At 41.5% G+C, this 27296-nt stretch overlaps 1 protein-coding gene across 3 annotated transcripts in view; it reads left to right on the top strand.

Moving 5' to 3' along the window:
• The window catches only part of ALPK1 (alpha kinase 1), a 106016-nt gene extending 88034 nt beyond the window's left edge, over window positions 1–17982 (top strand). For all 3 annotated transcript variants that reach the window (XM_069978499.1, XM_069978498.1, XM_069978500.1), the window contains 10 exons: window positions 655–714; window positions 1811–1897; window positions 3736–3812; window positions 5523–5618; window positions 6210–6314; window positions 8905–11251; window positions 13022–13175; window positions 14680–14842; window positions 15976–16156; window positions 17714–17982. In XM_069978499.1, coding sequence (XP_069834600.1) covers window positions 655–714; window positions 1811–1897; window positions 3736–3812; window positions 5523–5618; window positions 6210–6314; window positions 8905–11251; window positions 13022–13175; window positions 14680–14842; window positions 15976–16156; window positions 17714–17925 — 3482 coding nt within the window. In that variant the 3' untranslated portion in view covers window positions 17926–17982. The remainder of the gene's footprint in view (window positions 1–654; window positions 715–1810; window positions 1898–3735; window positions 3813–5522; window positions 5619–6209; window positions 6315–8904; window positions 11252–13021; window positions 13176–14679; window positions 14843–15975; window positions 16157–17713) is intronic.
• The last annotated feature ends 9314 nt before the right edge of the window (window positions 17983–27296 follow it).

Below are 27296 nucleotides of genomic sequence, written 5' to 3'. Positions count from 1 at the left end.
GTGATTGGCGGGACTGGCCTTGGGACCTCCGCTGGGCTTCGGGATCTCCGGAGATGATACGTCACGACTCGGCTGATGGGTTGGCCGCTCAGCCAGTCAGTGACTAGGGTGGGACACTGCTCCAGTCACTAATTGGCTGAGCAGCCAGTCCTTTAGCCGGGACAGGCCTTTTCTCCTGAGGTCATGACGTCATCACAACTTGGGGAAAAATTACTTCCGGTGGGTTCCGAGGCTGGTCCCACCACGGGCATAGGGAGAGGTAAGTGCCTACTCCTGATCAAATTCCCCCTGCCAGCTGCCTGATTTTCAACATCTCTGGACTTATCTTTTAAAAAATAAGAAATTTATACAATATTAAAAAAATAGTCCAGTGAAGATTCAACGTTTGGTATGACATGATGTTCAGAGTGTATTGCAGTGTGCACATCCACTAAAATGGACACATACTCAGTCACTACCCCACAGCCCGGGTCTTTGCATTGCGATAACCCTCGTATCATATTATTGAGTTCATTAGTTAGATTTATGCTTTTTTGTGCAATTTGAAAATTCCCCTCCCTAGTGAAAAAAAAAGCTGAATATATTGGAAAATAAGTTTATTTAGTTTGTTGTAACATGGTTATTGGGGTTAAAAAGTTTTGTTTTTTTTAACAGGAAAACTTTTGAAAGCTGAATATATATTAAGCAGTTTGATAAGCAACAATGGAGCAACAGGTAAGTAGATCACAACAGTAACAACAGAGTCCACTGATGTCATTCAAATAAGCAAATCGTGAATCTATGGATATTCAAAGGTTTCTCAAAAAGCTCTCCTTGCTGTTTTGAGCCTTCATAGGTTACATGCATCTTCTTGACATTATCATGTTCTTGGACAGTACAGTATAGTAATAGTCCGGGGTTAAATGCTTTTAAGTGGTTATCTGGCTAGGGAAAACTATATATAGATTGTTTCAGGTATATTGTAAACAATGAAGAAGCAATGTTTACCTCTTCATGCTCCTCCTATGGCGTCTGAGGGTCCAAGCTGAATACTCCCGCCCCCACTTCTAGGATGGACTCATCTCCACGGTGAGACAGCCTGCTCAGCCAATCAGAGGCCATGGTGCTGTCCTGTTTCAGTCAGTGATTGGCTGGACTGGCTGTCACTGCCGAGACGAGTCTCGCAAGTGGAGGCGAGGACCCGAATACGCAGTAGGAGTGCAGAGAGGTAAGCATAACTTATTTATGGGATGTGCAGCCGCCCCTTTCTCTTCATGTCGTATTGTATAACTTATTTATTGTTTTCCATACACCTGCAGCAATCTATATATCATTCTCCCTAGCTGGATAACCCTTTTAAATTATCCTCTGAGCCATAGTGGAATGTATTCATGATAAGTCAGGCTGTTCTGTTGTAATACATAAATTGGTACTGTAGAAGTTATTCACAAACTCCAAACCAAAGTAAAAAAGAAAATTAAAGGGGTTATCCAGCGTTACAAAAACATGGCCAATTTTGCACCGCTCTTGTCTCCAGATTGGGTGGGGTTTGAAACTCAGTTCCATTGAAGTTAATGGAACTTAGTTGCAACCCACCCCTGACCTGGAGACAAGAGTGGTGCAAAAGTGGCCATGTTTTTGTAGCGCTGGATAACCCCTTTAATATTTCAGTCGTGGTATAATGAATGCACAGATATGTTTATTTACTCTTGATCTTGCTCTTTATGGATGACACTACGATGCTTTAAAATGTACTGTATAACTGTTATAGCAGTTTTGTTAATGTACAGTATTCTCATACTTGGCTTTTAATGTTATCTTCAATAAACAGGCACTTGGAATTATTCTGAAGAGAGCGATAGACTTCTGGTTCAGTCTGTTTGCATACAGATACGAGGACAAATCTTGCAGAAATTAGGTGAAGAATTTTTAATATCATTAAATCATGTTACAGATTGAGGTAAAAGAAATATTGAGTAACAGCATGTACTTAAAGGAGAAGTCCTGCGGGGGAGAGGGTTAAAAATACCTTTGCATCTGGGGTTGGGGGAACATAATAAAGAAGGTATAGTTCCCTGTTCTGATGCCCACGCAGCGACGTGCCCCGCTCCTGGACCCGACAGTCTGCAGATCTCCCCTGCAGCTATGTCACAACCCGATTGACAGATGCCCCGTTAGGCCAGTCAGTGACTGGGGCAGGACACAAATAGCACTGCAAAGTTAGATCTATTGAGGGCCACTTAATAAATATGCCGAAACAAATGGCAGGGGGGATTTACTTAGTCCAGCTTCTGATGTGCCAGTCTTAGTAAATCCAACCTTAGGGCCCGAATCGGATCGATTCAGCCGATTATCGCTCCATGTAATAGAGACAATGATCAGCCGAGGAAACAATCATTGACTGATCGTTTCTTTAGGTCCAGACCTAAAATCATCGGCCGCTAACCGCCCATCGCTACATGTAATAGTAATGCGCAGCTGACAGCTGACAATTGAACAGTTAATACACTACCTGTCCATGTTACCAGTCCTCTCCTGCACTCTGCATGCGTCATGGCCAGTGATTGGCTGAGCGGTCTGTCAGCTCAGACAGGGAAGCAAGCACCTGTTTGTATATTAGAAATTGTTAGAAAACAATTGAGACTGGAGCATGCTTGAGTCTGTCTGATCAATCGGCATTTGAATATCGGTGGCTGAAGAAGTCGGATTTAGCCGGAGTCCTTTGGCCTATGGCTGTACCCATGTTTTCCCAGACTCCCTAGGGCTGCATCTAGCTTCTTCGGCCACTGATATTTAAATGCTGAACAATCGGACTCAAGCATACTCGAATTGCACTCATCTCTAATTTTGTAGCCTTGGGTTTCCTGATAACAGTGGTGTTTTTATTTGACTTTTTCCAGAAATATAGGTTTTATTTGGCTGCAAATATGCACCTTTTCACCAGTAGTCAAGTGTGCCGTAACTTTTTTACAGAAGGGCGTGTGAATCTTAGTTTCAGGAGCAGGTAAATTTGAGACTCGGCGATGTAAATCTCATGAGAGTCACATCTTCCTGAGCCTGAGATTCACATCCCCTTCAGATATTTCTAATGTTCTGATATAGGTAAGGGCCCTATTACACCAAACAATTATCGTCCAGATTCGACTGATAATCGTTTAGTGTAATTGGTCATCTTAAAAGGCAACGATCAGTCGACATGCACAATGTCGGCTGATTGTTGTCGTAATATATGTTTTAAAAAAACGATAACAGTAGCGACAGTCTGCTGGCTGTCACTCTGTGTAATAGGAATGGCGCTCTCTTTTATGGGCCACTCTAAAGATCATCACGCACTGTGCTGAAAAAATTCAGAACCGGACTGGAGAATCTGTGGTCGCTGCATACTGGGGGGGGGGGGGGTTAAAAAACGTCCTCATCCCTGCCCTATGCAGCGACCATATGAAAGGCTAAGCAGGTGTCCGGAGTATGGAGAAAAGATACGGTAGAGTGAGGCTGTGCCCACAAAAACACTTGTCTGGCCTATTCTTTTACCTACCGGTATTACTGTACCTCCTTCTCAGATCTTGCTGCTGTTTGATGTTTTTAAATTTTTTTTATTTGGTCTGCAATGGAAGAGGGGTAGTCTTATATGACGAGTATATCCCAAACTCTATATTTTAACTAGAAAAGTTAGGAGTTGTCTTATATGCCGGAAAATACAGCACATAATATTGTACTATATTAGTCTAATTAATCATTGACCTCTGTGGATTGCAGGCATGTGGTACGAAGCCGCTGAACTGATCTGGACCTCTATTGTTGGCTTTTCTGAACTCCCCATACCTGACAAAAAGGTAGCTCTTACTGCTTGAGTAGTTTTATGCAGGTTAGCGGTGCTGCCATTGACGCTCCTGCAGACAGTCGGCTCACACTTGCTTTCATGCTCCAACATCAGACAGGTGGGAGTAGCTCGGTGTGTTCTCTCCACCTCTGTAATCCTTCACTATTTATAAGGGCTAAAGTGATAGCTTTCCAGCCAGACACAAAAGCAAATAATTTAATGACAGAGCGCTCTCAGGTGCAATCATACGGCTCTGTGCTCTCTCTGATAATGAGATGCAAGGAGGAAGTTTTAGCTTGCTGAGTAATCTGGGCCACTAATTACTGTTTTAAGTAATTGATCAATTATTATAGTCTGAAAGAGAGGAGCTAGAAGGGAAGGCGCAAGGAAAGTCTAATCCTTAACTCCTTTGCAGCGACAGTAGAAAACCCATCCCTTGCTCTAAGCTATCTAAAGAGCAGAAATAATGTCATCAGTCACCACTCATTTTATACAAGATAAACATTACTTATATGATTTTTTGCCTTAGCAGTCATTGGTAAACATATATATATATATATATATATATATATATATATATATATATGTATGGTATAACTTGGATTGAGAGCGTTTTGCAAGAAGCGCTCACAGTTTTTCAAAAATGTGACTTGGTTTATAAGCATTGGTTTGGTTTAAGAGCTCCCTGTACTGGGTGGGAGGGGGAGTGGGGGAAGGGCATGGCCTGCATAGCGGGGTCTACAGCTCTGTACTCTAACCCAGGAAGTCTCCTTCACCTTCCAAATCATAGCAGATCCACTTCAGGCTGGGGCTTACATCAGGGGACAGGACTGTGGAGGTAATCTCTTCATAGCTGTAACCCCTCTCTCCATGGACAGAGAGTGCTGCTATACTGTTGCCACATCTGCCCTTCTCATTCCTTCCTGCTCCCTGCAGTCTCTGTCTGCCCTTGTATTTCCCATCCTCTCCATTCCTGCTTTAATGTGCCTGCACTTACACTCAGCTATTCACACTGCTGCTAAAATGTGTCCACACTCACACTCATCTATACACACTACTGCTATAATGTGCCTGTACTTACACTCAGCTATACACACTGCCACTATAATGTACCTGCACTTACACTCAGCCATTCCCACTGCTGTATAGAGAAGTTTCTATCACTGTCCTCCTGCACAGCTCTGTTATTCTCACTTCCCAGTCCATGCTGAACACAGCCCTTCCCCATTGCTGTCCTGTGACCACACAGACCTCTGACAGCAGCCGTGCTTCTCTACTCTAGCCTGTTGTACTACACTACTGCATTATGGGGATCTGCAGTTCCATCCTGTATCTACAACCTGCTGCAGTGTTATCAGGTTTATGCCCTTACTATACATTATACTCCACATGCTGATTGCTATACTGTACAGTAACTTATAATATGACATATCCAGCTTTCTAAATGTTTGTTTCATTTGTTTTACATGTTATTCAGAATACAAAAAAAATCATTATTTTGGGGGTGTGGAACCAATTGTCTGCATTTCAGTGATTTCTTATGGGAAAAGTTGGTTTGGTTTAAGAGTGGACTTGGATTACAAACGCGGCCCCGGAACGAATTATGCTCATAATCCAAGGCACCGCTAAAAAAAAAATAATAATAATAATAATAAAAAAAATAAAATAAAAAATAAATATATTATTTTTTTAACAAGCCTTTATTGGTATGTTTTATTTTAAGGGAATTGCAACATCTCTTGGTGTTTTGGCTGACATCTTTATATCTATGAGCGAGGAAGACTATCAGAGGTTCAAAAACAGCACCCATGTGGGACTGGTAAATGTTACATTACATCTGCCCTTTTCTTCTGTCTATATTTTAAAGGGGTACTCCGGCGAAAATCTTTTTCTTTTAAATCAACTGGTTTCAGAAAGGTATAGATATTTGTAATTTACTTCTGTTTGAAAATCTCAAGTCTTCCAATACTTATCTGTATGTCCTGCAGGAAGTGGTGTTTTGTTTTCAGTCTGACACAGTGCTCTCTGCTGCCACCTCTGTTGATGTCAGGAACTGTCCAGAGCAGGAGAGATGTTCAATGGGCATTTGCTACTCCTCTGGACAGTTCCTGTCACGGCCAAGGTGGCAGCAGAGAGCACTGTGTCAGACTGAAAAGAAAATACACACTAGCACAAAGGGCCATTAGCCCAAAGGGCCCCGGATCACCCTGAAAAGACTGAAAAGAAAACACCACTTCCTGCAGAAAGTGATATGGTAAGGCTTGATCAAAATTATAGATCAGGCAGAAACTGTATATTTACATGTCAATAGATTATTCGTCATGCATACAAGTAATGTTTCAACTGCTTACTCATTCATGTAGTGTGAGGCTGAGCAGATCTAATGGAACATGTATGTTTTCATTGACAGACTCTACTTGAAGAGTATGAACACAGATTACTGTCTGCAGCAGAGGCATGTAAACTGGCTGCGACCTTCAGTCTATATACACCACTCTTTGTCCTAACCAATCTGGTAACTGATTTATTGTCTGTACCTTAAATAACAATTTTTTCTGTTTAATATATTTAAAGGGGAATCTGTCACTAGGTGTATGCCGCCTTAAATGAGGGCAGAATAAACTAATTATATAAATGATGAACAGATCACTATATTACTTACATCATTCTGTTCAGCGGTTCTCCTAATATGCAGGAGAATAGGATTCTTGCCACACCCCTACCCCCGCCCTCCAGCTGCTGATTGACAGTTGACTGCCTATACACAGCATAGATAGATAACTGCCGATCAGCAGCTGGTGGGCGGAGTTTTCTGCTTCTCATGAATATCCAGGACTACTGGGCTCATGCACATAATGCAGAGGACTACTTATTGTCCATGTTATTCAGGGGGATATCTCCGAATAAGCTGCACAGAACAAAGTGATACATCATTCTGTGCAGCTTCTCTGTCACTAGTTTATGCTACCCTTAGATAGGACAGCATAAACCTACTGACAGTCTCTTTAAAAACAAAAGCTTCCACTTCATATAACTACTGGAATTACACAGGTATCAGTGCTTTTTGATTCCACACCCCACCTATGGCTGTATCCATGTTTTTCAGGCAGTCCTCAGGCTGCATCCACCTTCTCCAGGCTGCAGAATGCCGATCGTTTGTGTTCACACTAATCTGAACTTACGGACAGAGTTAACCATTTAGACGTCGAAATCTAAGAGAATAATGAAATTTTAGCAAATAACTAATTTGGTAAATAATTCAATGAATTCAAAGGGTACCTGTCACAATGCTTCTATCCCCAAACCTGCAAAAAGAGACAGTATACAATACAAACATAACACAGTATACAATCCCCAGACTCCAACCTGTAAATACCCTACAACTCCCAGTAATTTGGAAAAGTAAAGTTCTATGTTAACTACAATAGACATCCATATTTTGGTCCGTATTTTGCAAATACACACTGTTGAAATTGAGTGGATGGCCGTCATTTAATGGCAAATAATTGTGTGTGTGAACTGAGCCTAATAATGCACAGATAATAATAGTATATATCCACATTAATAAAAGTATATTACTATCGTATGTTCTGGGATAAGTGAACTAAGAGTGATGAGCAATACATATATATATATATATATATATATATATATATATATAAAATTAACCTGCATTCAATCCATCTGTATAAGGCTACATTCACACATCAGTATTTTATCAAGGATTAAAATCTGGATCCTCAATTTTTCATCCGCAATCTGCAAAAAATCATCCTTTTTGCATGGGTATTGTGTTCAGTATTTTTATTTGTTTTTTGCGGATCCGCAATAAAAAGGTGTAGTGAAGAAAAAAAGAGGGGATGGCAAAAATGATGTCATTAGCTGTCCTAACTCCCCCCAAAAAAGTCACATAGTCATCTGGGGAAATTTGTATAGTGACTTCTATCAGGCAGGATATTTCTGGCAGGAGTTTGGTGATGTCATAAAAAAAAGATCTGTGATACTGATGGTTTTGCAGATTGAAATGCACTCTCCGCAAATTTTGCATTCTCCATAGGCTTCTATGGGGGGGGGGGCGTTCCATAATCACGGACGGTATTAGAACATGTCCTATTTTTTTTTCCATCACAGATTGCGGATCCGTAACTTTACTGGATGTATAAATAGTGGATAAAAAATACTGACGTGTGAATGTAGCCTAAGGCTGGGTTCACAAGACGTTTTTTCAGTCTGTTTTTACAAAAAAAACGGATGGAAAAATGGATCAAATTGTGTGAAATCCATTTTGATCCATTTTTCCATTGACTTCCATTCTATAAAAAATGGTTCAAAATGGATGCGTTTTTTTTAACATTTATTTTGATCCTTTTTTATTATGGAAGTCAGTGAAAAAACTGGTCAAAGTGAATTGCACATCATTGCATCCATTTTTGCATCGTTTTTTCTCAAAAATAGATGGAAAAAAAAAGCGAACTGGAAAAATGTAGTGTGGCCCTAGCCTTATACTTATTTTGTAACAGAATTGCAGGAGGTTGGCATCCACATGCAAAGAAAAGTGTCTGAAAATACACAACTACACTTCTACCGACTACCCATAACCCACATGGCCAAGCTGGTATTATCAGCAATGCATTTGCTTTTAGGGTATGGGCACACTAAGAAATTCTCACGGTTAACTTGACATAGATTCCGAGGCTCGTTCCCGCACGTTTCTGCTTCACTCTCCCCTTGTCCCATCGACTCCATTCTATGGTCCGGCAGATTTCGCTGTCTGCTCAAAGAATGGACACGTTGATCCTTTGGGCGCACGGCAGAATCTGCCTGACCATAGAATGGGGTCTATAGAACAGGCGGAGAGTGAAGCGGGAGCGCACAGGGACGAGCGGCGTAATCTGCAGCAAGTTATCTGCATGTGAGAATTACTTAGTGTGCACAAACCCTTATTGTTTCTTACACATCCGAATTTATTGAACATAATGACTGTCAATAAAAGATCCAACAAGGTTTTTTAATCACATATAACATTCATGCACTTTTTTTTTTTTTTTTTTTTACTAATGAACACTTTTTAATAATTATGTATTGTCATTTTCTATATTTCCCAGAACATTCGAGGTGCATGTTTATTATCTTACAGCTTGTCAAAAAAGTGTCCGGTTCAGAAGAAGTCTTCTTATCTCTCCGAAGCTAAGGAAGCATTTCATATTGGTCTCCTCACCAAGAAGAGAGGAGACCGTGTGATCAGTAAGCAGGAGCTCCACAGCTTTGTCAAGGCAGCCTTTTGTCTTGTAAATGTGCACAAGTGGCTTAACGGCAAAGAATCAATAAATGAAGATGTAAATCAACTGTGCGGAGAAGCCATGGAGAAACTTGCAAAATATAACATGTTACCGGATAAAAGGGATAAAGAAAACTTAAGCATTGATATAATGTCTCTTGTAAGCTCTATTAAAGAACAGTTAAATGTACAACCGTTCCAGTACTCTGAGGACAATTGTTATGTCCCCGACAGCTACAAGGACTGTGTGAAAAAAAATCTTTTTACCAAAAAAGTCAGCTTTGCAAAGTTGTTGGAGACGTATTCTCATCACCACAATTCGGTGTGCGAAGTGTTCGACACTACATGCAAGCAGCTTGCGACTACTGACGGATTAGGATCTGGTGCTTGTATCACCGCCTTGAAGACCATCGATACTGAGAGCACAATAGACAAGACATCTATCCACATGGAGGAAAGAAGTGATGAATCGGATGAGAAATCGCCTCGGAGAGGAAAACTGGTACGGTCCGATGCAATAAGTCAATCTGGGAGCCGCAGAAGTAGACTGAGTAGGTCTTTCAATAGCAGTCATAGCTCAAGTTTATCAAATTCCTCTTTTAGTTGGGAAAACATCCCTGAGCAAAAAGAAGAAGAGGAAGAGGGTAGTAATGCAGAGAAAACGAGCGGCACTCGCCCTTCGGATAACCTTGACAAAGACATTGAAGGAAATTTTAAGGGTCTCTCGGTTCAAGAAAGCAAGACGTTTGACGAACAGTCTAACTCTTCCTCGTATGAGCTACCAGATGAATTATTTTTTAAAGATTCTAAAGTTTCAGGCCCCAGAACTGGGAAAAGTGCCCAATCTTTTTCAAAAGAAACTGCAAAGAACAAAAATTCTGTGGCTGGTGTATCGTATGATGCCGAAACCGCTCAGTCTTCAGATGATGAGAGTTACGAGTTTGTCAACTATTCTCCTGAAACATCATCTGTACCTGAAGTTAAGTCATACAATGTAGCAGGAAAACCTTCTGTTTCTCAGGGTAATATAGCTGACTTACCTACCGAAACAGTGGATACTGCTGATGATATGTGCATTGGGATCAGTACAAGTCCACCCATTGGTAATACTGGGCAAACAGTAATGCATGGAATTGACTTCCAAGCCGAAAAAGTAGATACTACAGGTAATGGACTTCCCGGCAATGCTAAGGATAACGTAATATCTACAAATCCATCAAGTGTTCATAGAGGACATACACTATTTCAGGGAATTGACGTAAAAGCTGAAACAGAAGATGGGACCGATAATGGCTTCACTCAAGTGGATAAGAATAATATGATACATCCAGATCCATCGAGGTGTCAGGCAGAAGAAGCAGCCATTCATGAACTCAAAACAGAGGATAGTACAGATAGAATGCATAGCAACCAACAAGACAATGGTCATATTCCACATGGACAAACATTTTCTCCTAGCGCTCAGGATGAAACTGAAACAAGTGATACGAATGACATACGTGATGAGATATCTAAGAACACACCAAATTCTCTAGTACGGGAAGGCAGCTCTTTAGAACCAAGGTTGTTTCATGGAATTGACACAGAAGCAGAAACAAAAGATACCGAAGATGGTGCACTCATTGAGATGAAAACGACTGCACCGGTCCCTTCGGGTCTTTCTACATCTGTGATGAGCCGTTACGCCTCTGACTCTAGTTCGGAAGACAAGTTTCTTGGCACAGAGGACAAGCTAGAACTGCAATTCCTTAATCGACAATGTTCTGAGGAATCTTCCACTGGAAGCCCCTCTTTACCTCACCAGGACAATAGATTAGGATCGTCTTCTTCAGGAAATCACAAAGCACAGTTATTAAACTGTATTGATCCATGTGAGAGCACAGAAGATGGGGACGATGAGTCAAATGTTGGTTTGAGCAGCAGCCATGGATCCAGTTCTTGGAGCAAAATAAGTCAGTTTTCTGGATCTTTTTCTGGATCAAATTCTTTTCTTAGTTCAAGTACAAGTTCCTTTGTTATGCTACCAGGACTAACTGCTGAGCAGATACAACAAGCCCGGTCTCTAGACAATACCGATTATGAAGATCTTCTTTCTGGAGTAAGTCATGATCGGCTGCTGGAAAGGCTAAAACATACCGGCTTATTTAGCTTCAGGCATTCCCAAAAGACACATAGTAAGTATGAAGTTGTGGGAATAAATGTATTTGCTTTTTGTATACTATTCCTTCCAGTTCTGTCAGTTAGATATTATGAGTATTCAGTCCAGTTAGATATTATAATAAAAATGCAATCAAAATATTTGTGTGCTTACCAAGCTTTACACGTAACACTGAGTAGTACTGGAGATACAACTATATCATATGCAACTCAGAGTATCACTGCGGCATACCATCTAAGGCTATGTTCACACAATGTATGTTTTGTGGAAATTTATAGAAAACGTAAGTTGTACGCTCTAGCCGGGATTCCATCCGGCCACACAAAAAACTGACATATCCGTTTTCTGCGGCCGCTATTCATTGAATAGCGGCCGCAGAAAACATGTCAGTTCACATAATGGAGCCGTGAATTGGGAAGCGGGCGCACACTGATGCGCCCGCATCCGAATTCAACAGAAATGAAGATCATCCAGCCAGTACTGCAGTACCGGCCGGGATCATCTTCAGTAACGCCGGCCGTTCTGTGTCCCGGCCTGGCTCACAGAACGGCCGATGTTAAAAGTAGTGTGAACCCAGCCTAAAACTTAATATTATTTTTTGGGTATACATTAAAACACAATAGCGAGTCGGAAAATTTAGGAAGGGTGTGTTGTCAAATGTTTGCATGCAACACTGCCCGAGGCAGGTACACATCCATCACAACATGACAAGAAGACTTTACAAAAAGTCCCGACGCATTTCCGCCACTATGTGGGTTCATCAGGAGACAAAAAGGCTTGGGTGGCTCAGTGGTCCTTAGTGGGTCACAACAGTCAAATAAGGCAACAATATATTCTGGGCCAGCTATTACATATTACATGTAGGTACAAAACAGCTCAGGTAATGGCATTTTAGACCAAACACTAAAAATAAATGCTAAACTGGTTGCCCAGTCTTAAAAGGGCCAGTCACACAATGCCGTATCCTAACAGAAATGAGATGGCAAGCATGAGATGAGACATGATACAGTACAGTATAGTTAATCTTTATTATACATCTTAATATGGAAGACTACCTGCATTATGGGATTCAAATATCATTCCACAGAGTAGCCCATTTATTTGAGCAGTCAACTGTATCTTTTCTAAGAGAGTCTCCGATGCCATGATGGGCGCCATCACATTGTATGTGTATTAATGTCTATTTCATGTTGTGGGAACTCTCTATTACTTTGGTCCTAAAGATAACAAAAATATCTTTTAGAAGATGTTTTTTTCTGTCTGTTTTTATAAATGAGACACTGTGCATCTTATTATGGATGGATGCCTTTGCACATATGTATTTTTTTTTTTAGTAATTGACATGACTATACACACACTTGGTTACCAGTATACCTTATTTTGTAGAGATATAGGCAAGCAAAGCTGGGTGGACATTTGGCATACTCTGCTCCTTTAGGTGTGGTAGGTTTTGTGGCTGTTGCATTCTTTTTACTATATGGGTATGTGCACATTTCAGAATTTGGGCGGAAATTCTACATGGCGGCCTCCGCTTAAAGTTCCGTCTGTCCCATAGCCTCAATGATATTCTAAAGCTCAATCCGCCATCTAGCCAAAACATGTCAAATCTTTGGGTGGACGGCGAATTGAGCTTCAGAATATCATTGAGGCTATGGGACAGGCGAAACTTCAAGCGGAGGCCGTCGTGTAGAATTTCCGCCCAAATTCTGTAGTGTGCACGTGGCCTAAACTGAATTCAGTGTAACAATGTTATTGTCATTCACAACCCTCTCTATATTATATGCAGATGCCTTGCTTCTCAAGTTTTCAAAACAATCTGAACTTTGGACAGCGCAGGAAACAGTTGTACATGTTGGGGATGTTGTGGGAGTTAAAAAGAAAGGCCGACACAGAACAGCCTTCTGGGTTCATTTTCTACACCAGGATGAGACTCTGGGAAGGTAAGTTACAGACCTCGCCTGGTACATAGGTTGACATAGCTAGACTATCCTTCACGTAGTAGTGATCCAGGTAATTTTGTAAATTTTTCCCAGCATTTTTATTGCATATATCATCACCTAGTCAAAAGCGGGAAGCATGGACAGGTAAGTATAACTTTATTATTTTCTACAAATGCAGCAGGGGCTACATGGACATCACTAACAATGTCTGTGTAGCTCTTGCTGCATGATCATCGAGCTATGTAATAGGCTTTGTAAGCGAGTGCCAAACTAGCAGATCAACACTCGCTTACACTATGCATCCAGCCATGTAATACGGCCCTAAAAGAAGTAGTCTCCTGTGCAACAGTACTACTTAAGTAATTCTATGGAGAGAAAAAAAGACATGGCCGCACATCCATAAACTTATGACTGAGCATCTGCTTCTCAGCACTATATACTACTAACATCAGGAGTTAGTTACATTTTGATCAAAGTGCGTAAGCCCACATACCGGTTCAAGGTTCTTGATTCGTGTGGGTCCCTAACCTAAAAATGGCACAGCCAGGGGGGCTATGTCTAGCAGAGTTGGGGCTGCTGGACGACTAGGTTGTTCCTCCCCCTGGCACCGTTGTTGTTACAGTGGTGGTCACCGCGTTGGGTTGCGCCATATTTTTTAGTTAGGGACCCACACGAATCAGGAACCTTGAAGCGGTGTGTGGGCTTATGCACATTGATCAAAATGTAACTAACTCCTGATGTTAGTAGTATATAGTGCTTAGAAGCAAAAGGATCAGTGATAAGTATATGGATGTGCTACCATGTCTGTTTTTTTCCCCAGAGTATCAATACTATTTAAGTGACTTCATTGAATAGTCACTAAAGAAAAACTTTTTCAGCTTGAAGTGCACTGGTTTTAAAGTGATGGGGAAGTAAAAGTTATATCTTTACGCCATTCTAGCTTGCATTGCTAACTTCCTTACCTGGGAGTCTACCCAGTCTTCCTCATGGATTTTAGTCATTACCCTCCAGTCACAGGATTATTGTATGCTGATGAGCAGTCCTTCCTTTCTGTTATTTTGCTAATATGTTACTGTCATTTGCAGTAACTTTTGCACCAGGTCTCACTTCTGAGACCCGCTGCTATCCCGAGATACAGATGTCCCTGCCACCCGGTGAGTGGAATGCACTGGTCCTTGGCTGTATCTTGGGAATGCAGCATATCTGAGTGAGACCCAGTGTGATCAGTAATTTTTGGACATATCATAAGTTATTGCAAATTACATTAATGCTTTGACCCAGACCAGAAAGTTAGTTTGCTACCTTTGTTGGCACCTGCCCTAGGCACCAAGTAGCTGGGCACCTGCCGTGAGAGCCCATATCTTAGCCTTACCTCTGGTTATTGCGGCTGTAAATTACATCTAATAATAAAGTCCATCTAATAATCAGTGCACTTCTGCTTATACCGAGATACTACACTAATGGTGAGGTGGCTTTGTCTGATTTGTCTTTGTTCTTTTTCTAGATACATTGGAAAAGCATACCAAAAACACAAGGAGCTGTTGTACCATTTCTGTGATGTGGAGCGTCAGATGACCGCTCAGCACTATGTCACAGAATTCAACAAAAGATTGTATGCATTAAACATTCCCACACAGATATTTTATGTTCCATCTGCTGTTCTTTTGGTAAGACTGGTTATAGTAAGCCACTCTTGTAACATGTAGTCACACCATCATTAAAAAGGACATATAGTGATATTATTCTTTATGGCACAAAATGTCAAGGATTTTGCAATATCTAGAGAAAATCCTGGCACTCACCAATAATTTTTTTTTTCATTTATTTGATCTGATGCATCCATAGTTACAATGAGTGGGCGTTTAAGTCAGGCATGGCCTTCATCAGGTTAGGTATGTAGCCGAAATGCGAACTGATTGTAACTATTGATGCATCTGCACTGCATAAATGAAAGAAAACTATCGGTGAGTGCCGAGATTTTCTCTACATATTGCTGGTTTCCCCACCACAAGCACCACTGACCCACAAAGTGCCGTCCTTTTACTAAGGATTTTGCAATGGCTTTATTCCAGCCATATAGAAAAAATGTGTTCCCCTGTCAAAAGATAAATAACTGGATGAAAAGAGATGAATTCAAAAATATTGACTTTATTTAGAACCAACAGTAAAAGTAGTTTTAAAAAAAATTGCTGTGTGAACATAGCCTAGTGATGTGCTGTATTGAAGTCTATGGGGAATTGGCCACCAGGGCACACACAGAGGAAAAACTTCCATTTGGCTTGGTTCATGCTGCGTTTTTTCATCTGTTTTATGCAAAAAAAAAAAAAAAGAGATGAAAAAGCGGGTGCATTTGTGTTCATCCATTTTGATCCATTTTTCATTGACTTACATTATTAAAAAAAAAATCAAAAGCGGATCAAAACGCATCCCTTTTTTTAGCCTACACAAAAACGTGGTCGACCACATTTTTGTGTACGCTCAAAAAAACTAATGCGTTTTCATCTGTTTTATCCTTTTTTTTTTTTTTTAAAAGTCAATGGAAAACTGATCAAAAGGGATGAACATAAATGCATAGGTGTTTTTCATCCTTTTTTGCATAAAACGAATTAAAAAAAAAAAACAAGTTGCAAAAACGCAGTGGAAACCCAGCCTAATTGAGTAGGGGCGAAAAAATAATAAACCTGCACATTATTTATCATCTGTTATAAATTACAGTCATTTTTTACAGTTATATAATGTGGCAAAAAAACTGTGTTTGAACAAAGCTTTAAAAATGATTGTGTCCACTTCACTGTTTCAGATCATGGAAGGCAGAAGTATAAAGGAATGTGTGAGCGTGGAGCCTTACATACTTGGAGAATTTGTAAAGCTTACTAATAACGCTAAAATAGTCAAAACTGAGTTTGAAGCTACAAAGTACGGTTTGGCCTTTGGACATTTTGCTTTTGAATATTTTTCTGATATTGTGGTGGATTTACAAGGTAAGATGTGTTTTTTTTTGGCATGACCCATAGCATGAGGAAATATAGTATTTATAAATATTTAAGGGGGGAAACTGGGCCAGATAGCTTATTAACATACATTACAAAGTTATATACCGTAACTTTGTAATGTGTGTTAATTAAGCAGAAAAAGCAAAACGCCGGAGTTCCCCTTTAAGGTGGACAACCTCTTTAAAGTGACACTGTCACCCCCTATTTGCATTTTAACTGCTCTCCACAGGTGTAAAGGGTAAACAGTACAGCTTTCATTACTTATTTTATATTATACCTCATGGTGCTTGTTCTGGTAAAAAGTCTTTTTTCTCACCTGTGGATTGGTATATGTGGGTGGGGCCTCGCTCCTTTTGTGCCACATCGCTCCGCCCCTAGCATCACTTAGCCACGCCCATCTGTGACATCATCGTCACATAGGCCCCGCCCCCTAGGCAGCCATTGGAAGCCCCACCCCCCTAGATTGTCCCACACCAATGTCTGCTGAGGGACGGGGCCTATGCGGCGATGATGTCACAGATGGGGGCGGGGCTAAGTGGCGCTAGGGGCGGAGTGATGTGGCACAAGGGCAGCGAGGCCCCACCCACATATACCAATCCACAGGTGATAAAAACGACTTTTTACCAGAACAAGCACCATGAGGTATAATATAAAATAAGTAATGAAAGCTGTAACATTTACCCTTTACACCTGTGGAGAGCAGTCAAAATGCAAAAAGGGGGTGATAGTGTCACTTTAAGTAACGGTATAATACCTTTGCCGTCACGATACAAAAGAAAGCATGCCCACCATCTTCCATAGCTTCACCATCCAGTTTTGATGCAATTCGGCAATGTGCTCTAAGTGGGATTGGACTAGAAAGGGTTAGCCTCTGATCCCCATGTTCATCAGTGTGCTTGGGGCTATTTCTCCAATTGCCCTTCCTTCCTGGGCCCCATTTGGTAGTTACTAAACACAGCATACCAAGAACACCCCACAAGACCTACTGTTTTTGGGATGCCAGTTGATTAACCATTATAATGTGGCCTTTGCCATAGTCACTTAGATCCTTATGTACTCTCAGTTTTTCCTGCTTCCAAAACTGACGGTTGCTGCCTAACATAGTCCACTGCATGACAGGTGCAATTATGGTGAAATACTCCATGCTAAGCTGGGTTCACACTACGTTTTTGCAATCCAATTTTTTTATCCATTTTTGCAACAACAACAACAACAAAAAAAACAACGGAATGACAAACAGAAAACAATGACTTCCATCATAAAAAAACATTAAAAAAAGGATCAAAACACATCAGTTTTTTTAACGTACACAAAAATAACATCCAGCCTCTTTTTGTGTAAAAAAAAAATCTGTATTTCCATCCGTTTTCCATCCATTTTTTGCAAAATCTGATGAAAAAAACGGATTGGATCAGTTTATAGTTTATTAGTGTGTATATATGTGTGTGTGTGTGTGTGTGTGTGTGTGTTTTTAGCAAAATAGTGTATTACAGCTTATCTGTCTATAGTATATTCTTTATGTGTCACAATCGTTTCTTTTAACAGGATGGGTGACTGGAAGTGAGAAAGGTGAAGCAATCATTTACCTGACCGACCCACAGATCCATTCAACTAAGAATACACCGGGAGCCTCACACATCAATTTTGGACAGTATGGGATATACATGTTCTTCACTTCTCAGCATAAGGAATGCAATGACATTTGTAAAAAACTTGATTTAAAAAGACCTACTGACAAAATGTTATCAGAATTTTAAAAAATTGGGAAAAAAGGTAATTAAAGCGACTCTGTACCCACAATCTGCCCCCCCCCCCCCCCCCAAACTGCTTGTACCTTCAGATAGCTGCTTTTAATCCAAGATCTGTCCTGGGGTCCATTCGGCAGGTTATTGTCCTAAAAAACAAACTTTTAAACTTGCAGCCCTGTGTCAAATTAGCGTGGCCTAGAGTATTTATGCCATAACCTTGCAGAGCCCCTCCGTCCCCCCTCCCCACCCTCTTTACCATTAGGAATGCTCTGGGCAGAATTTCTTCTATTCCTCACTTGTATTAACACTGCTTAGGTGCCTTAACAATGCAGCCCATGTGCCGTGCTCACACAGGTGATGAATAGTAGAAAACCTGCCTGGAGCATTCCTAATGATGAAGAGGGCAGGGATGAGGGATGGAGAGGCGGTGCAAGCCTAATGCACAGACACTCTAGGCCAAGCCAATTTGACACAGGGCTGCAAGTTTAAAAGTTTTTTTTAGGACAATAACTGCATTCTAATGGAGTCGCAACACAAAGGGGAGAGGGTTTAGTCACACTGGGGGCCGGCAGACCTGCCCCTAGTTCTCTGGGGTAGGACAGTGTTTGGGAAAAGGACGACATTGAGCAAGTCAAAAATGCACGATTCTTCTGTAATGAAGTATCAAAGTGTTGTTTGTGTCGCAGTCTAGCACTCCTCACCACTCCTTCCTCCTCCCTCTTCTTCATGAATAATCAATGCTGCCCCGCCTCCTGCTGGGCTCAGCTGTCAGCCAGTGTCTCTGATTGCAGATCAGTCCACTAAAAGAAACACTCAAATATAGTTGAATCTCTAAATATGTTGGAGCTGTGGTTTAGGGGTAACTCACCTGTCTAGAGACTTGCCAGTAGTTCATCCTTTGGTTCAAATCCCCTGATGGAAATGAAATATAGGTCTTTATTTTTTTATTTTTTTTTTGTTCTCATTATTGTATCATTTTTAGGCTATGTTCACACTACATATATGTCCGGCCGCATATTTTCACGGCCGGACATATACATGTTAAACTCCGGCCGGGAATTTACGCAAGTTGCGGCCGGCTACGTACGGACCGCGAACTTAAGCCCGTAGTCTACTTACGCTTACCGAGCGCCCTACGTAGCGATCTGACAGCGGTCTTTTACTTGGAAATTTTCGCCTAGCCCCGGACACTCCATAGAACCTTTTGGATCGGCACAAAAAGCTTGCAAAATAAAGAAATCACTACTATGTACGGGACCGCATGTTACGCTACGGACGTAAGTTACGGCATTTTCGTCCTCAAACAATGGTCTGGTTCATTTTTTACGGCGCCGCGTACGATCCGGGCGTAAGTTTGTACGTAGTCTGAACTGTGCAGCCGTACATCATATACTTTCCATTGTACGTAAACTATGTAAGTCTCCGGCCGCTTATTCACGGAACGCGCTACGTCCGGAGACTTATGTAGTGTGAACATAGCCTTAAAGGACAACTCCGGCGAAAAATTTTTTTGGCTTATTTAACACACATTACAAAGTTATATAACTTTGTAATGTGGTTAAATACCCGGTCTGGCCCCCTTCCCCCACTTTCCGACCCTCGACCCCCACCCCGGAAGTTAAAGAATGTATACATTACCTATTACGGTCGTCACGGTCCTCTTCTCTGGTGTCTGGTGACGTCAGAGCTGGGGGGCGGTCCGGGTCTTCTTCCTCTTCGGCGTCTTCATTGAGAGTGAATGGGAGAGAAAAGGCTGCTGGTGCACATGCGCACCAGCAGCCTTTTCATTGGCTGGAGCGCATCACATGGCTTCCAGCTTGCTCAGCCCTGATTGGCTGAGCTTGCTGGAAGCCATGTGATGCGCTCCAGCCAATGAAAAGGCTGCCGTTGCGCAAGCGCACCGGCAGCCTTTTCTCTCTCATGGACCTGGAAGCAAGAGACATCGCTGGACGGCGGACGCAGGTGGAGGTGAGGCGGACGGCGGGCGAATGGAGTGGCGATCGTCACCGGAGGGATGGTGAGTATGGTGTCTGTGTGTGTCTGTGTTTGGTTTTTTTGGGGGGGGTCCCGCCGGAGTTGTCCTTTAAGGATATTTTTGCTCAGTATTTTGGTCAGTATTTTGCAAACAAAACCAGGTATGAAAACACAAAGGCTATGTTCACACACTGTTAAAATTGAGTGGATGGCCATCATTTAATGTCAAACAGGGGCCATTATTTCAAAGCAACGACCATTGTTTTAAAATAACTGCAATTATCTGCCAATTTAAATGTCTTCCATTCACTAAATTTCAACAGGGAGTTACCCCTACACCACAGCTCCAACACAGATGGAGTCAGAGATTCAACTATATCTGAGTGTTTCTTTCAGACATACCCTGCCTACAGAGGACTGATCTGCAATCAGACACACTGACTGACAGCTGAGCGAGCAGGAGTTCTGGCAGTATTGATTATTAATGAAGAGGAGTAAGGAGGAAAGAGTGGTAAGGTGAACCGGAGTGTGGCACAAACAACACTTTGACACTTCATTACAGTAGGAGATGAGATGTGCATAATCCACTACACAGACAAATTACCAAAAGGTACCATGCTTAGTAGGGGACTGCCAGCTACAGCACACTGTCAGCACCTCAGGTAGGGCCCGGGAGCTGACAAATTCCCTTTACAGATTGTCTCGTCTAAGTTTGCTCTTAGACAGTTTTAGTAAATGCAGGTCATTGACTTTTTTTATACTAAACTATCAAGGGAGCCAGTAATGTTAACCACAACTGTATACAGTATGTCATTGTTTAAGAATCATAATAAAGTATATTGTGGAAGGCATGCATTTGAAAATCAATGCTGCCATAGTGTGTTTTTATTTATTTTTATGACAGTCATAGTAACTAATATATTATATTTGTTATATGGGTTGCTACATTTATTGGGAAAAATAGGGATACTTATGTATGTATGGTATGTATTGATTCGTGACTTTAAATAAAAATGCATATTTTCTTTACTTGTGGTTTTTATGCTTTGAAACCAATGTGGCAGGATTATAAAAACTATCCAGAACTGACTAAAGCTGAACTGGGGTGACAAAGACAGTTTTCCTATTACACGGTTTAATAAATGATCAACTTATTAATTTTTTTGTCTCATTAGGAGAAAACAGGAGGTGTAGCCATATTGGTTGTAATAGCAATGTTGGCACAGAGAGTAAGCGTCCTATTCCACGGGCCGAGGAGGGCCCGATCAACGATGTAAACGAGCGGCGATCTGCTGGATTCCACGGCCCGATGATCGTTGAGCGAGGGCTGCAGGGACATCATTACCGATGTCCTTGCAGCATAATACATTACCTGTCCAGGCTTCTTCTCCGCGCTGTCTTCATCCCCAGGTCCCACGCGCTCTATCTTCAGAATGGCCGGTCAGCTGACAGGCCACACTCAGCCAATCACAGGCGGTCCCAGCTTGTGATTGCCTGAGCGCTCCGTCAGCGGACCGGCCATTCTAAAGATAGAGCACGCGGGACCCGGGGATGAAGACAGCATGGAGAAGAAGCCTGGACAGGTAATGTATGCTGCTGCTGCTTGTCACATTGTCGGTCGCCCGCCGCGCACCGCTATTCAACCGTAGCAATGCGCGGTGGGGGAACGATGATTTTAGGTCTGGCCCTAAATGAACGATCAGCCAATAACACGATCATCGGCTGATCATTCGCTCTATTTCACCGAACAATAATCGGCCGAATCGGGCCAAATGGGGCCTATCCGGCCGATTATCGTTACTGTGGAATAGGGCCCTAAGATATCTGACTAATTTATCTAAAAGATTTTTGAAGCTAAAACCAGGAACAGACTATAAACAGACAACAGGTCATAAAGGAAAGACTGAGATTGCTCCTCTTTTTAAATCCATTCCTGGCTTTGGCTTAAAAAAAATCTGTCAGATAAATTGGTCAGAAATCTGCTGGTGTAATAGGGCCCTAAGGGTCCTTTCAGATGTGTCAATCTTCGGTCTTCTGTGGCCACAAAAGAGCGCCTTTCATTTGCTCTGTCTCCACACGGCACAACTGATCGAGTGGCCGGGCCACACGAACAATCCCTCTATCTTTAGTGTGGAAATTTAAATTCATCGCTATCAGCCACACATATTAACTAATGCCACAAAAAAACAAACAAAAAAAACAGGCCATCACACAGCTACGTTGAGGGAATAGGTATGTATGTGCTGTTGACTATGCAACCAGCTGTTGTAAATGGATTGAGATACTGCCACTGGTTCCTGTTCAAGTTCAAACAAACTCTAATACTGGTACTCAATGGGGGACATTTGCTATTGAGTCTAATACATGCAATTTTTCTACAATTTCTACTGTTCTACTATTGATTGTTTTTTTCTACTAATTTACCAAACTTTTCATAAATTTGTAAATAGAATATTCCCTGAGTATTCACAAAATATTCGCAAAAAGTTGCACAAACAAAATACACCTGCTACTGACCAGACCTAGGCATTCACCAATATGTTTTATTAAATTTAATTGCAAATACAGAGGGGGAGATTTATCAGGGCTGGCGTACCCGTATGCTGGTCTTGAAGGGAAGCAATTGGCACGAATGTGCTGATATGGTTCCCTGCAGCACAGTGTAGAGCTACTGTGCAGCTCACGGAGCATACTAGCAGCAGCAGCTTTATCCCCGAACTGCGTGCTGACAGGCAGAGAGCAGTGACTAGTCCCCGCCCAGGTGACTAGTTGCCGCACCTCTCCCGGCCTAGCATGACGTAATAAATAATACTTCTTTTTCTGCTTACTATAGCTACTTCTGCAGATGCTGCCAGTATGCTCCGCGAGCTGCACAGTAGCTCTATACTGTGCTGCAGGGAACCATATTAGCACAATCGTGCCGATTGGTTCCCTAAATAAAGCCCCGCCCTCATGCAGTCTGCCGGATTTACTAAGAAAGAGGCACGCGCATAAATTTCGTCAGTACTTGCATCTGTCGCACAGTAGCTTCTTTAGATGTTACATACCATGTATTACCCCAAATAGTAAAATCTGATTTATCTTTTTTTAAGCTCTTTACAAATCTTTATTGCACAAGCTGCAGTCCTATTGTACAGTTATATTTTCATGATATATATATATATATATATATATATATATATATATATACAGTGTGTGTATATATATATATATATACATACATACATATCTTTATCGTCTGGGGTAAAGAAGCAACAATAGCAGTGGAAGAAAAGAACAAATTGTAAATGCAAATTTGTAAAACAAGTGAGAATGTCATCTTATACCAGCGCAGAATAAGAAGTCAATGCCTCGGGGTTCCCAAGCTTCCTGGGGCACACTAGACACAGCCAAAGGCTTTGCCTGAAGGTATCACTTTGGCTTCTGCTGAGTCTCTGATGTCTCTGTAGCTGGTGGATTTACCTTCCATAGCTCAGGTGACTGATGTGCGAAATCTCCAAAGACAATCGAGAGTAGATCCGCAAGTGCACCACGTGAAGGCCATCAGATCATTCGTGTACGCTGTTGTCTTGTTTCTATGTGAGCACAACCTGCAAGAATGGGAACAATTTTGATGTTTAATAAATTAGCGTAAATATCAATGTGTGTTGTATAACTTTACTGTCATATTCACATTTAGGCTATGTTCATACATGTATCTGGTTGGAAAGAAACTACATTAGGTATAAAACTTAACTTTAATAAGATATATATATATATATATATATATATATATATATATATATAGTGGCCCAAAAATAGGTGGACAGCATGTGTAATAGGGTTATGAAGGGAAGATTTATCAAACATGGTGTAAAGTGAAACTGGCTCAGTTGCCCCTAGCAACCAATCAGATTCCACCTTTCATTCCTCACAGACTCTTTGGAAAATGAAAGGTGGAATCTGATTGGTTGCTAGGGGCAACTGAGCCAGTTTCACTGTACACCATGTTTGATAAATCTCTCCCTTCATAACTCTATTACACATACTGTCCAGCTACTTTTGGACCTATTTTTGTGTATGTCTGTCTGTCTATCTATCGATCTATCTATCTATCTATCTATCTATCTATCTATCTATCTATCTATCTATCTATCTCCTATCTATCTATCTATCTATCTATCTCCTATCTATTATCTATCTATCTATCTATCTATCTATCTATCTATCTATCATCTATCTATATACACACACACACACAGTATATAAAATTTTGTTTTGCGTTGGAGATGGGAGTGTGGGCTGGTCGCCCACCATATACACATGTGTGCTTTCCTAAGGGAGATCTCACTAGGTGTAAGCAGGGTATATGCATAACACACATAATACCTATACTTGTATGGAACATCTTTAATATTTGTCACTTTATATAAAGAAAACTCTTCCCCCCATAAATGTATTTGTTTATTTGCCAAGTTTGCAGAGTTTGTGAGAATGCATTGTGGTTTTCTATTCACTTATTTTGGATGTAATGCACGATTACGGTCATAGCCAATACTGTGATGTCATATTATGTTGCCGCGGTTACGGTCATCCCAAGTACTGTGATGTCATAGCGGAATGGTTTCTTGTCGCTGTCTCTGGCCCAGTGTTCTCAGTGACTTTTTGGTCATTGAGTTGGTTGGTTAGTTGGCAATTTCTCTGACCTATCTGGCTGTGATAATGCACTGGCTCATCAGAGTCATTTCTAATACTGTGACCTCTATTGGTCAGGATTATGTTGAGGTGAAGATTACACGTCTGATCCGTGACTACAGAGAGAGACGCAAGCTCCCTAAATATGAGGTGAATGATGCTGAAGTACAAAAAAGAGTTTGAAGGATCATCGAATTGCAGGGGATATTCTGAGACCAATCTGGACGAGATCCCCATCAGACTACAGATATTATCAATAATTTATCTACTTACATTGCCATCATGTACAGGAAATCCAATAACAGCTGAAGTCAATGACCTCTACATATTGTTCTCCTCATCTAACCACAGATGAAAACTTATCTACTAATCTGTGGGTAAAAAAAAAGGACCAAAAAGTGGCCTGAGCGGCTGAGCCATTGGGTTCTTTAATAGGAGAGACCCAAATCATTTACAAAATGGAGGACCGTCCTCTTCTGATTAACACTGGCAAAAGTCTAATACAGAATATAAAGCGGTGAGTATAATACGTCTTATTACTTATAGCCTCCCTGGGCAACTGCCGCCCTCCAGCTGCTGCAGAACTACAATTCCCATCATGTCTGGACAGTTATAGACAGTTAAAGCTTTGGCTGTTCAGGCATGATGGGAATTGTAGTTCTGCAACAGCTGGATGGCCGTCGTTGCCCATCCCTGACTTATAGGGAGGTTGGAGGGTGGGATGGGGCATATAGAGCTATTACATAGTAAATTATTATAACATATTTGTATTCTTATAAGGATAGACTGTGATCCCACATTGAAGCTTAGATTCTCCCATACAGTACAATGGACTGCCTGCAACTCGTCTTCTTGAAAACTTTGGATAATTTCAGCCTGAAATCGCAATTCACTGATTGAACAGGAAAGGATATCTATACTATGTAATGGAGGGAGTCAGGATGCTGCTGCTGCAAGTCATTCTATGACTTCTATGAACATTGATGAGGACGACCCTTTCTGCCCAGTACCAGAGGGATTCCTGTGGAAACACAATGGCCTCTCTAATGGACAATGGAAACATTGGAAATCTTACAGTAATTCTGGACTTACATAGGAAAAGAGCTGGATATCCAACATGGAAGCCCTCATGGGGAGAGAACGGCCGTTGTGCATACGGACATTACTACAGAACCTTAAAGAGGAGCCGACAGTGACTGGATAAAATGTTTTCTTTCCCACAGTAAAAATCTGCAAAAATCAAGGAACTGGTTCAGCTAAATGGTGCGCTGAACTCTTAGATGGTACACTGCAATGTTTTAGTATTGCCTAAAGAAGGATTACATAACTTAAAGGGGTTGTACGCTGTAAACTACTAATTTCTGATGCTGCCTCGGCTGCGGGGGACATAGCAGTGCTGTATACCCACCTGTCCCACCCCAAATGCCACTTCGCAGGCTGCCCGCTGCTGTCATCCTCTTTACAACTTCCACTGACAGGATATGGTTGCTTGGCCTAGACAGCACAGCATTTCCTGTCAGTACAGCCCATCAGTGGAAGCTGTGAAGAAGTTGACACTAGCGGAGGGCGGTGGACAGTGGGTGGCCTGAAACCAGCATATGCAAAGGAGTGGGACAGGTAAGTATATAGCACTGCTATGTCCCCACAGCTCTGGCAGCATCAGAGATTAGTAGTTTAGGCTGGACAACCTTCTCCAGTGTTGCAAAGTGTTAAATAAGGAATGGGATACTATAGCGGTTACACAGGGGCAGATTTATTAAACTTGCACTGGTAGCTTTCACCCCGGAGGAGGTGCAGATTCCTACCTTCTCTGTGGTGCACACTAGCCATAACCCACATTTGATTTGCAAGGTGGGAAGGAAGTATGACCTCCTCCAGTGCTTAATTTATAAGGTTTTCCAGATGTAAATTATGCAAAAATCTACAAAGTCTACAAAAGCCCCGCCATATACCTAAACAGAACTTTACTACCAGTTTACTAGGGTATTGCCATAGTCAGAATAAATTGTGTAACAATTTGAGAGCTACTTTTTCTCCTCTCACCTTTTGTAATAGTGACAAATATTAAGCTAAAACGTACAACATACATATTACTGAAAAAGAAAAAGAACAATTTCTACTGATCAGGTCTAAACAAATTTCTAAAAACAAACAAACACCTGTGGGATAAATTGGTCACTACATCCACGCTCAACCAATCAGTGGCCACTGCGGTGTCCCGCCTCTGTCAGTGATTGGCTGAGCAATTCTTTTTACTGACACCAACAATAGGAACTGTTGCACAGTTAGACTGGGTTCTGCTTCACATGTTGGTATATGTGAGTATAGCTTTTTTTTCTTTCTTTTTTTTTGACACCAGCTAAGAAGAAATATTAATAGTACCTGGATCACCCCCCTTAATTTAATAGCATTGGGGCACACAGCAGACCTGTACAGTGATGCATGGTGCCTGTACATTTCCCTAAGACAGAGCTATACAGAATACCTATGTAAACACAAAATCTCAAGTAGCACACCTGGAACATTACAGAAATTCAGTGGTGTGCGGGATGTTAAGGTAATAGAAATGAGGAGTAATCTACAAAGTGCATAGGAACGGTGCCAAGGATAAAGGTAAGATACCTACCTTCCTCCTCGGCGTCTCCTGCACAATAGGGACATATCAGCAGGTTAGACTTCCTGTACTCTGACAAAGGAAGTCTCCCTCACCTTCCTAATCATAGCAGCTCCAC

Source organism: Dendropsophus ebraccatus, chromosome 7 (genome assembly GCF_027789765.1).
Source record: "Dendropsophus ebraccatus isolate aDenEbr1 chromosome 7, aDenEbr1.pat, whole genome shotgun sequence".
Lineage (NCBI taxonomy): Eukaryota > Metazoa > Chordata > Amphibia > Anura > Hylidae > Dendropsophus > Dendropsophus ebraccatus.
This window is presented reverse-complemented; position numbering and strand designations above follow the sequence as displayed.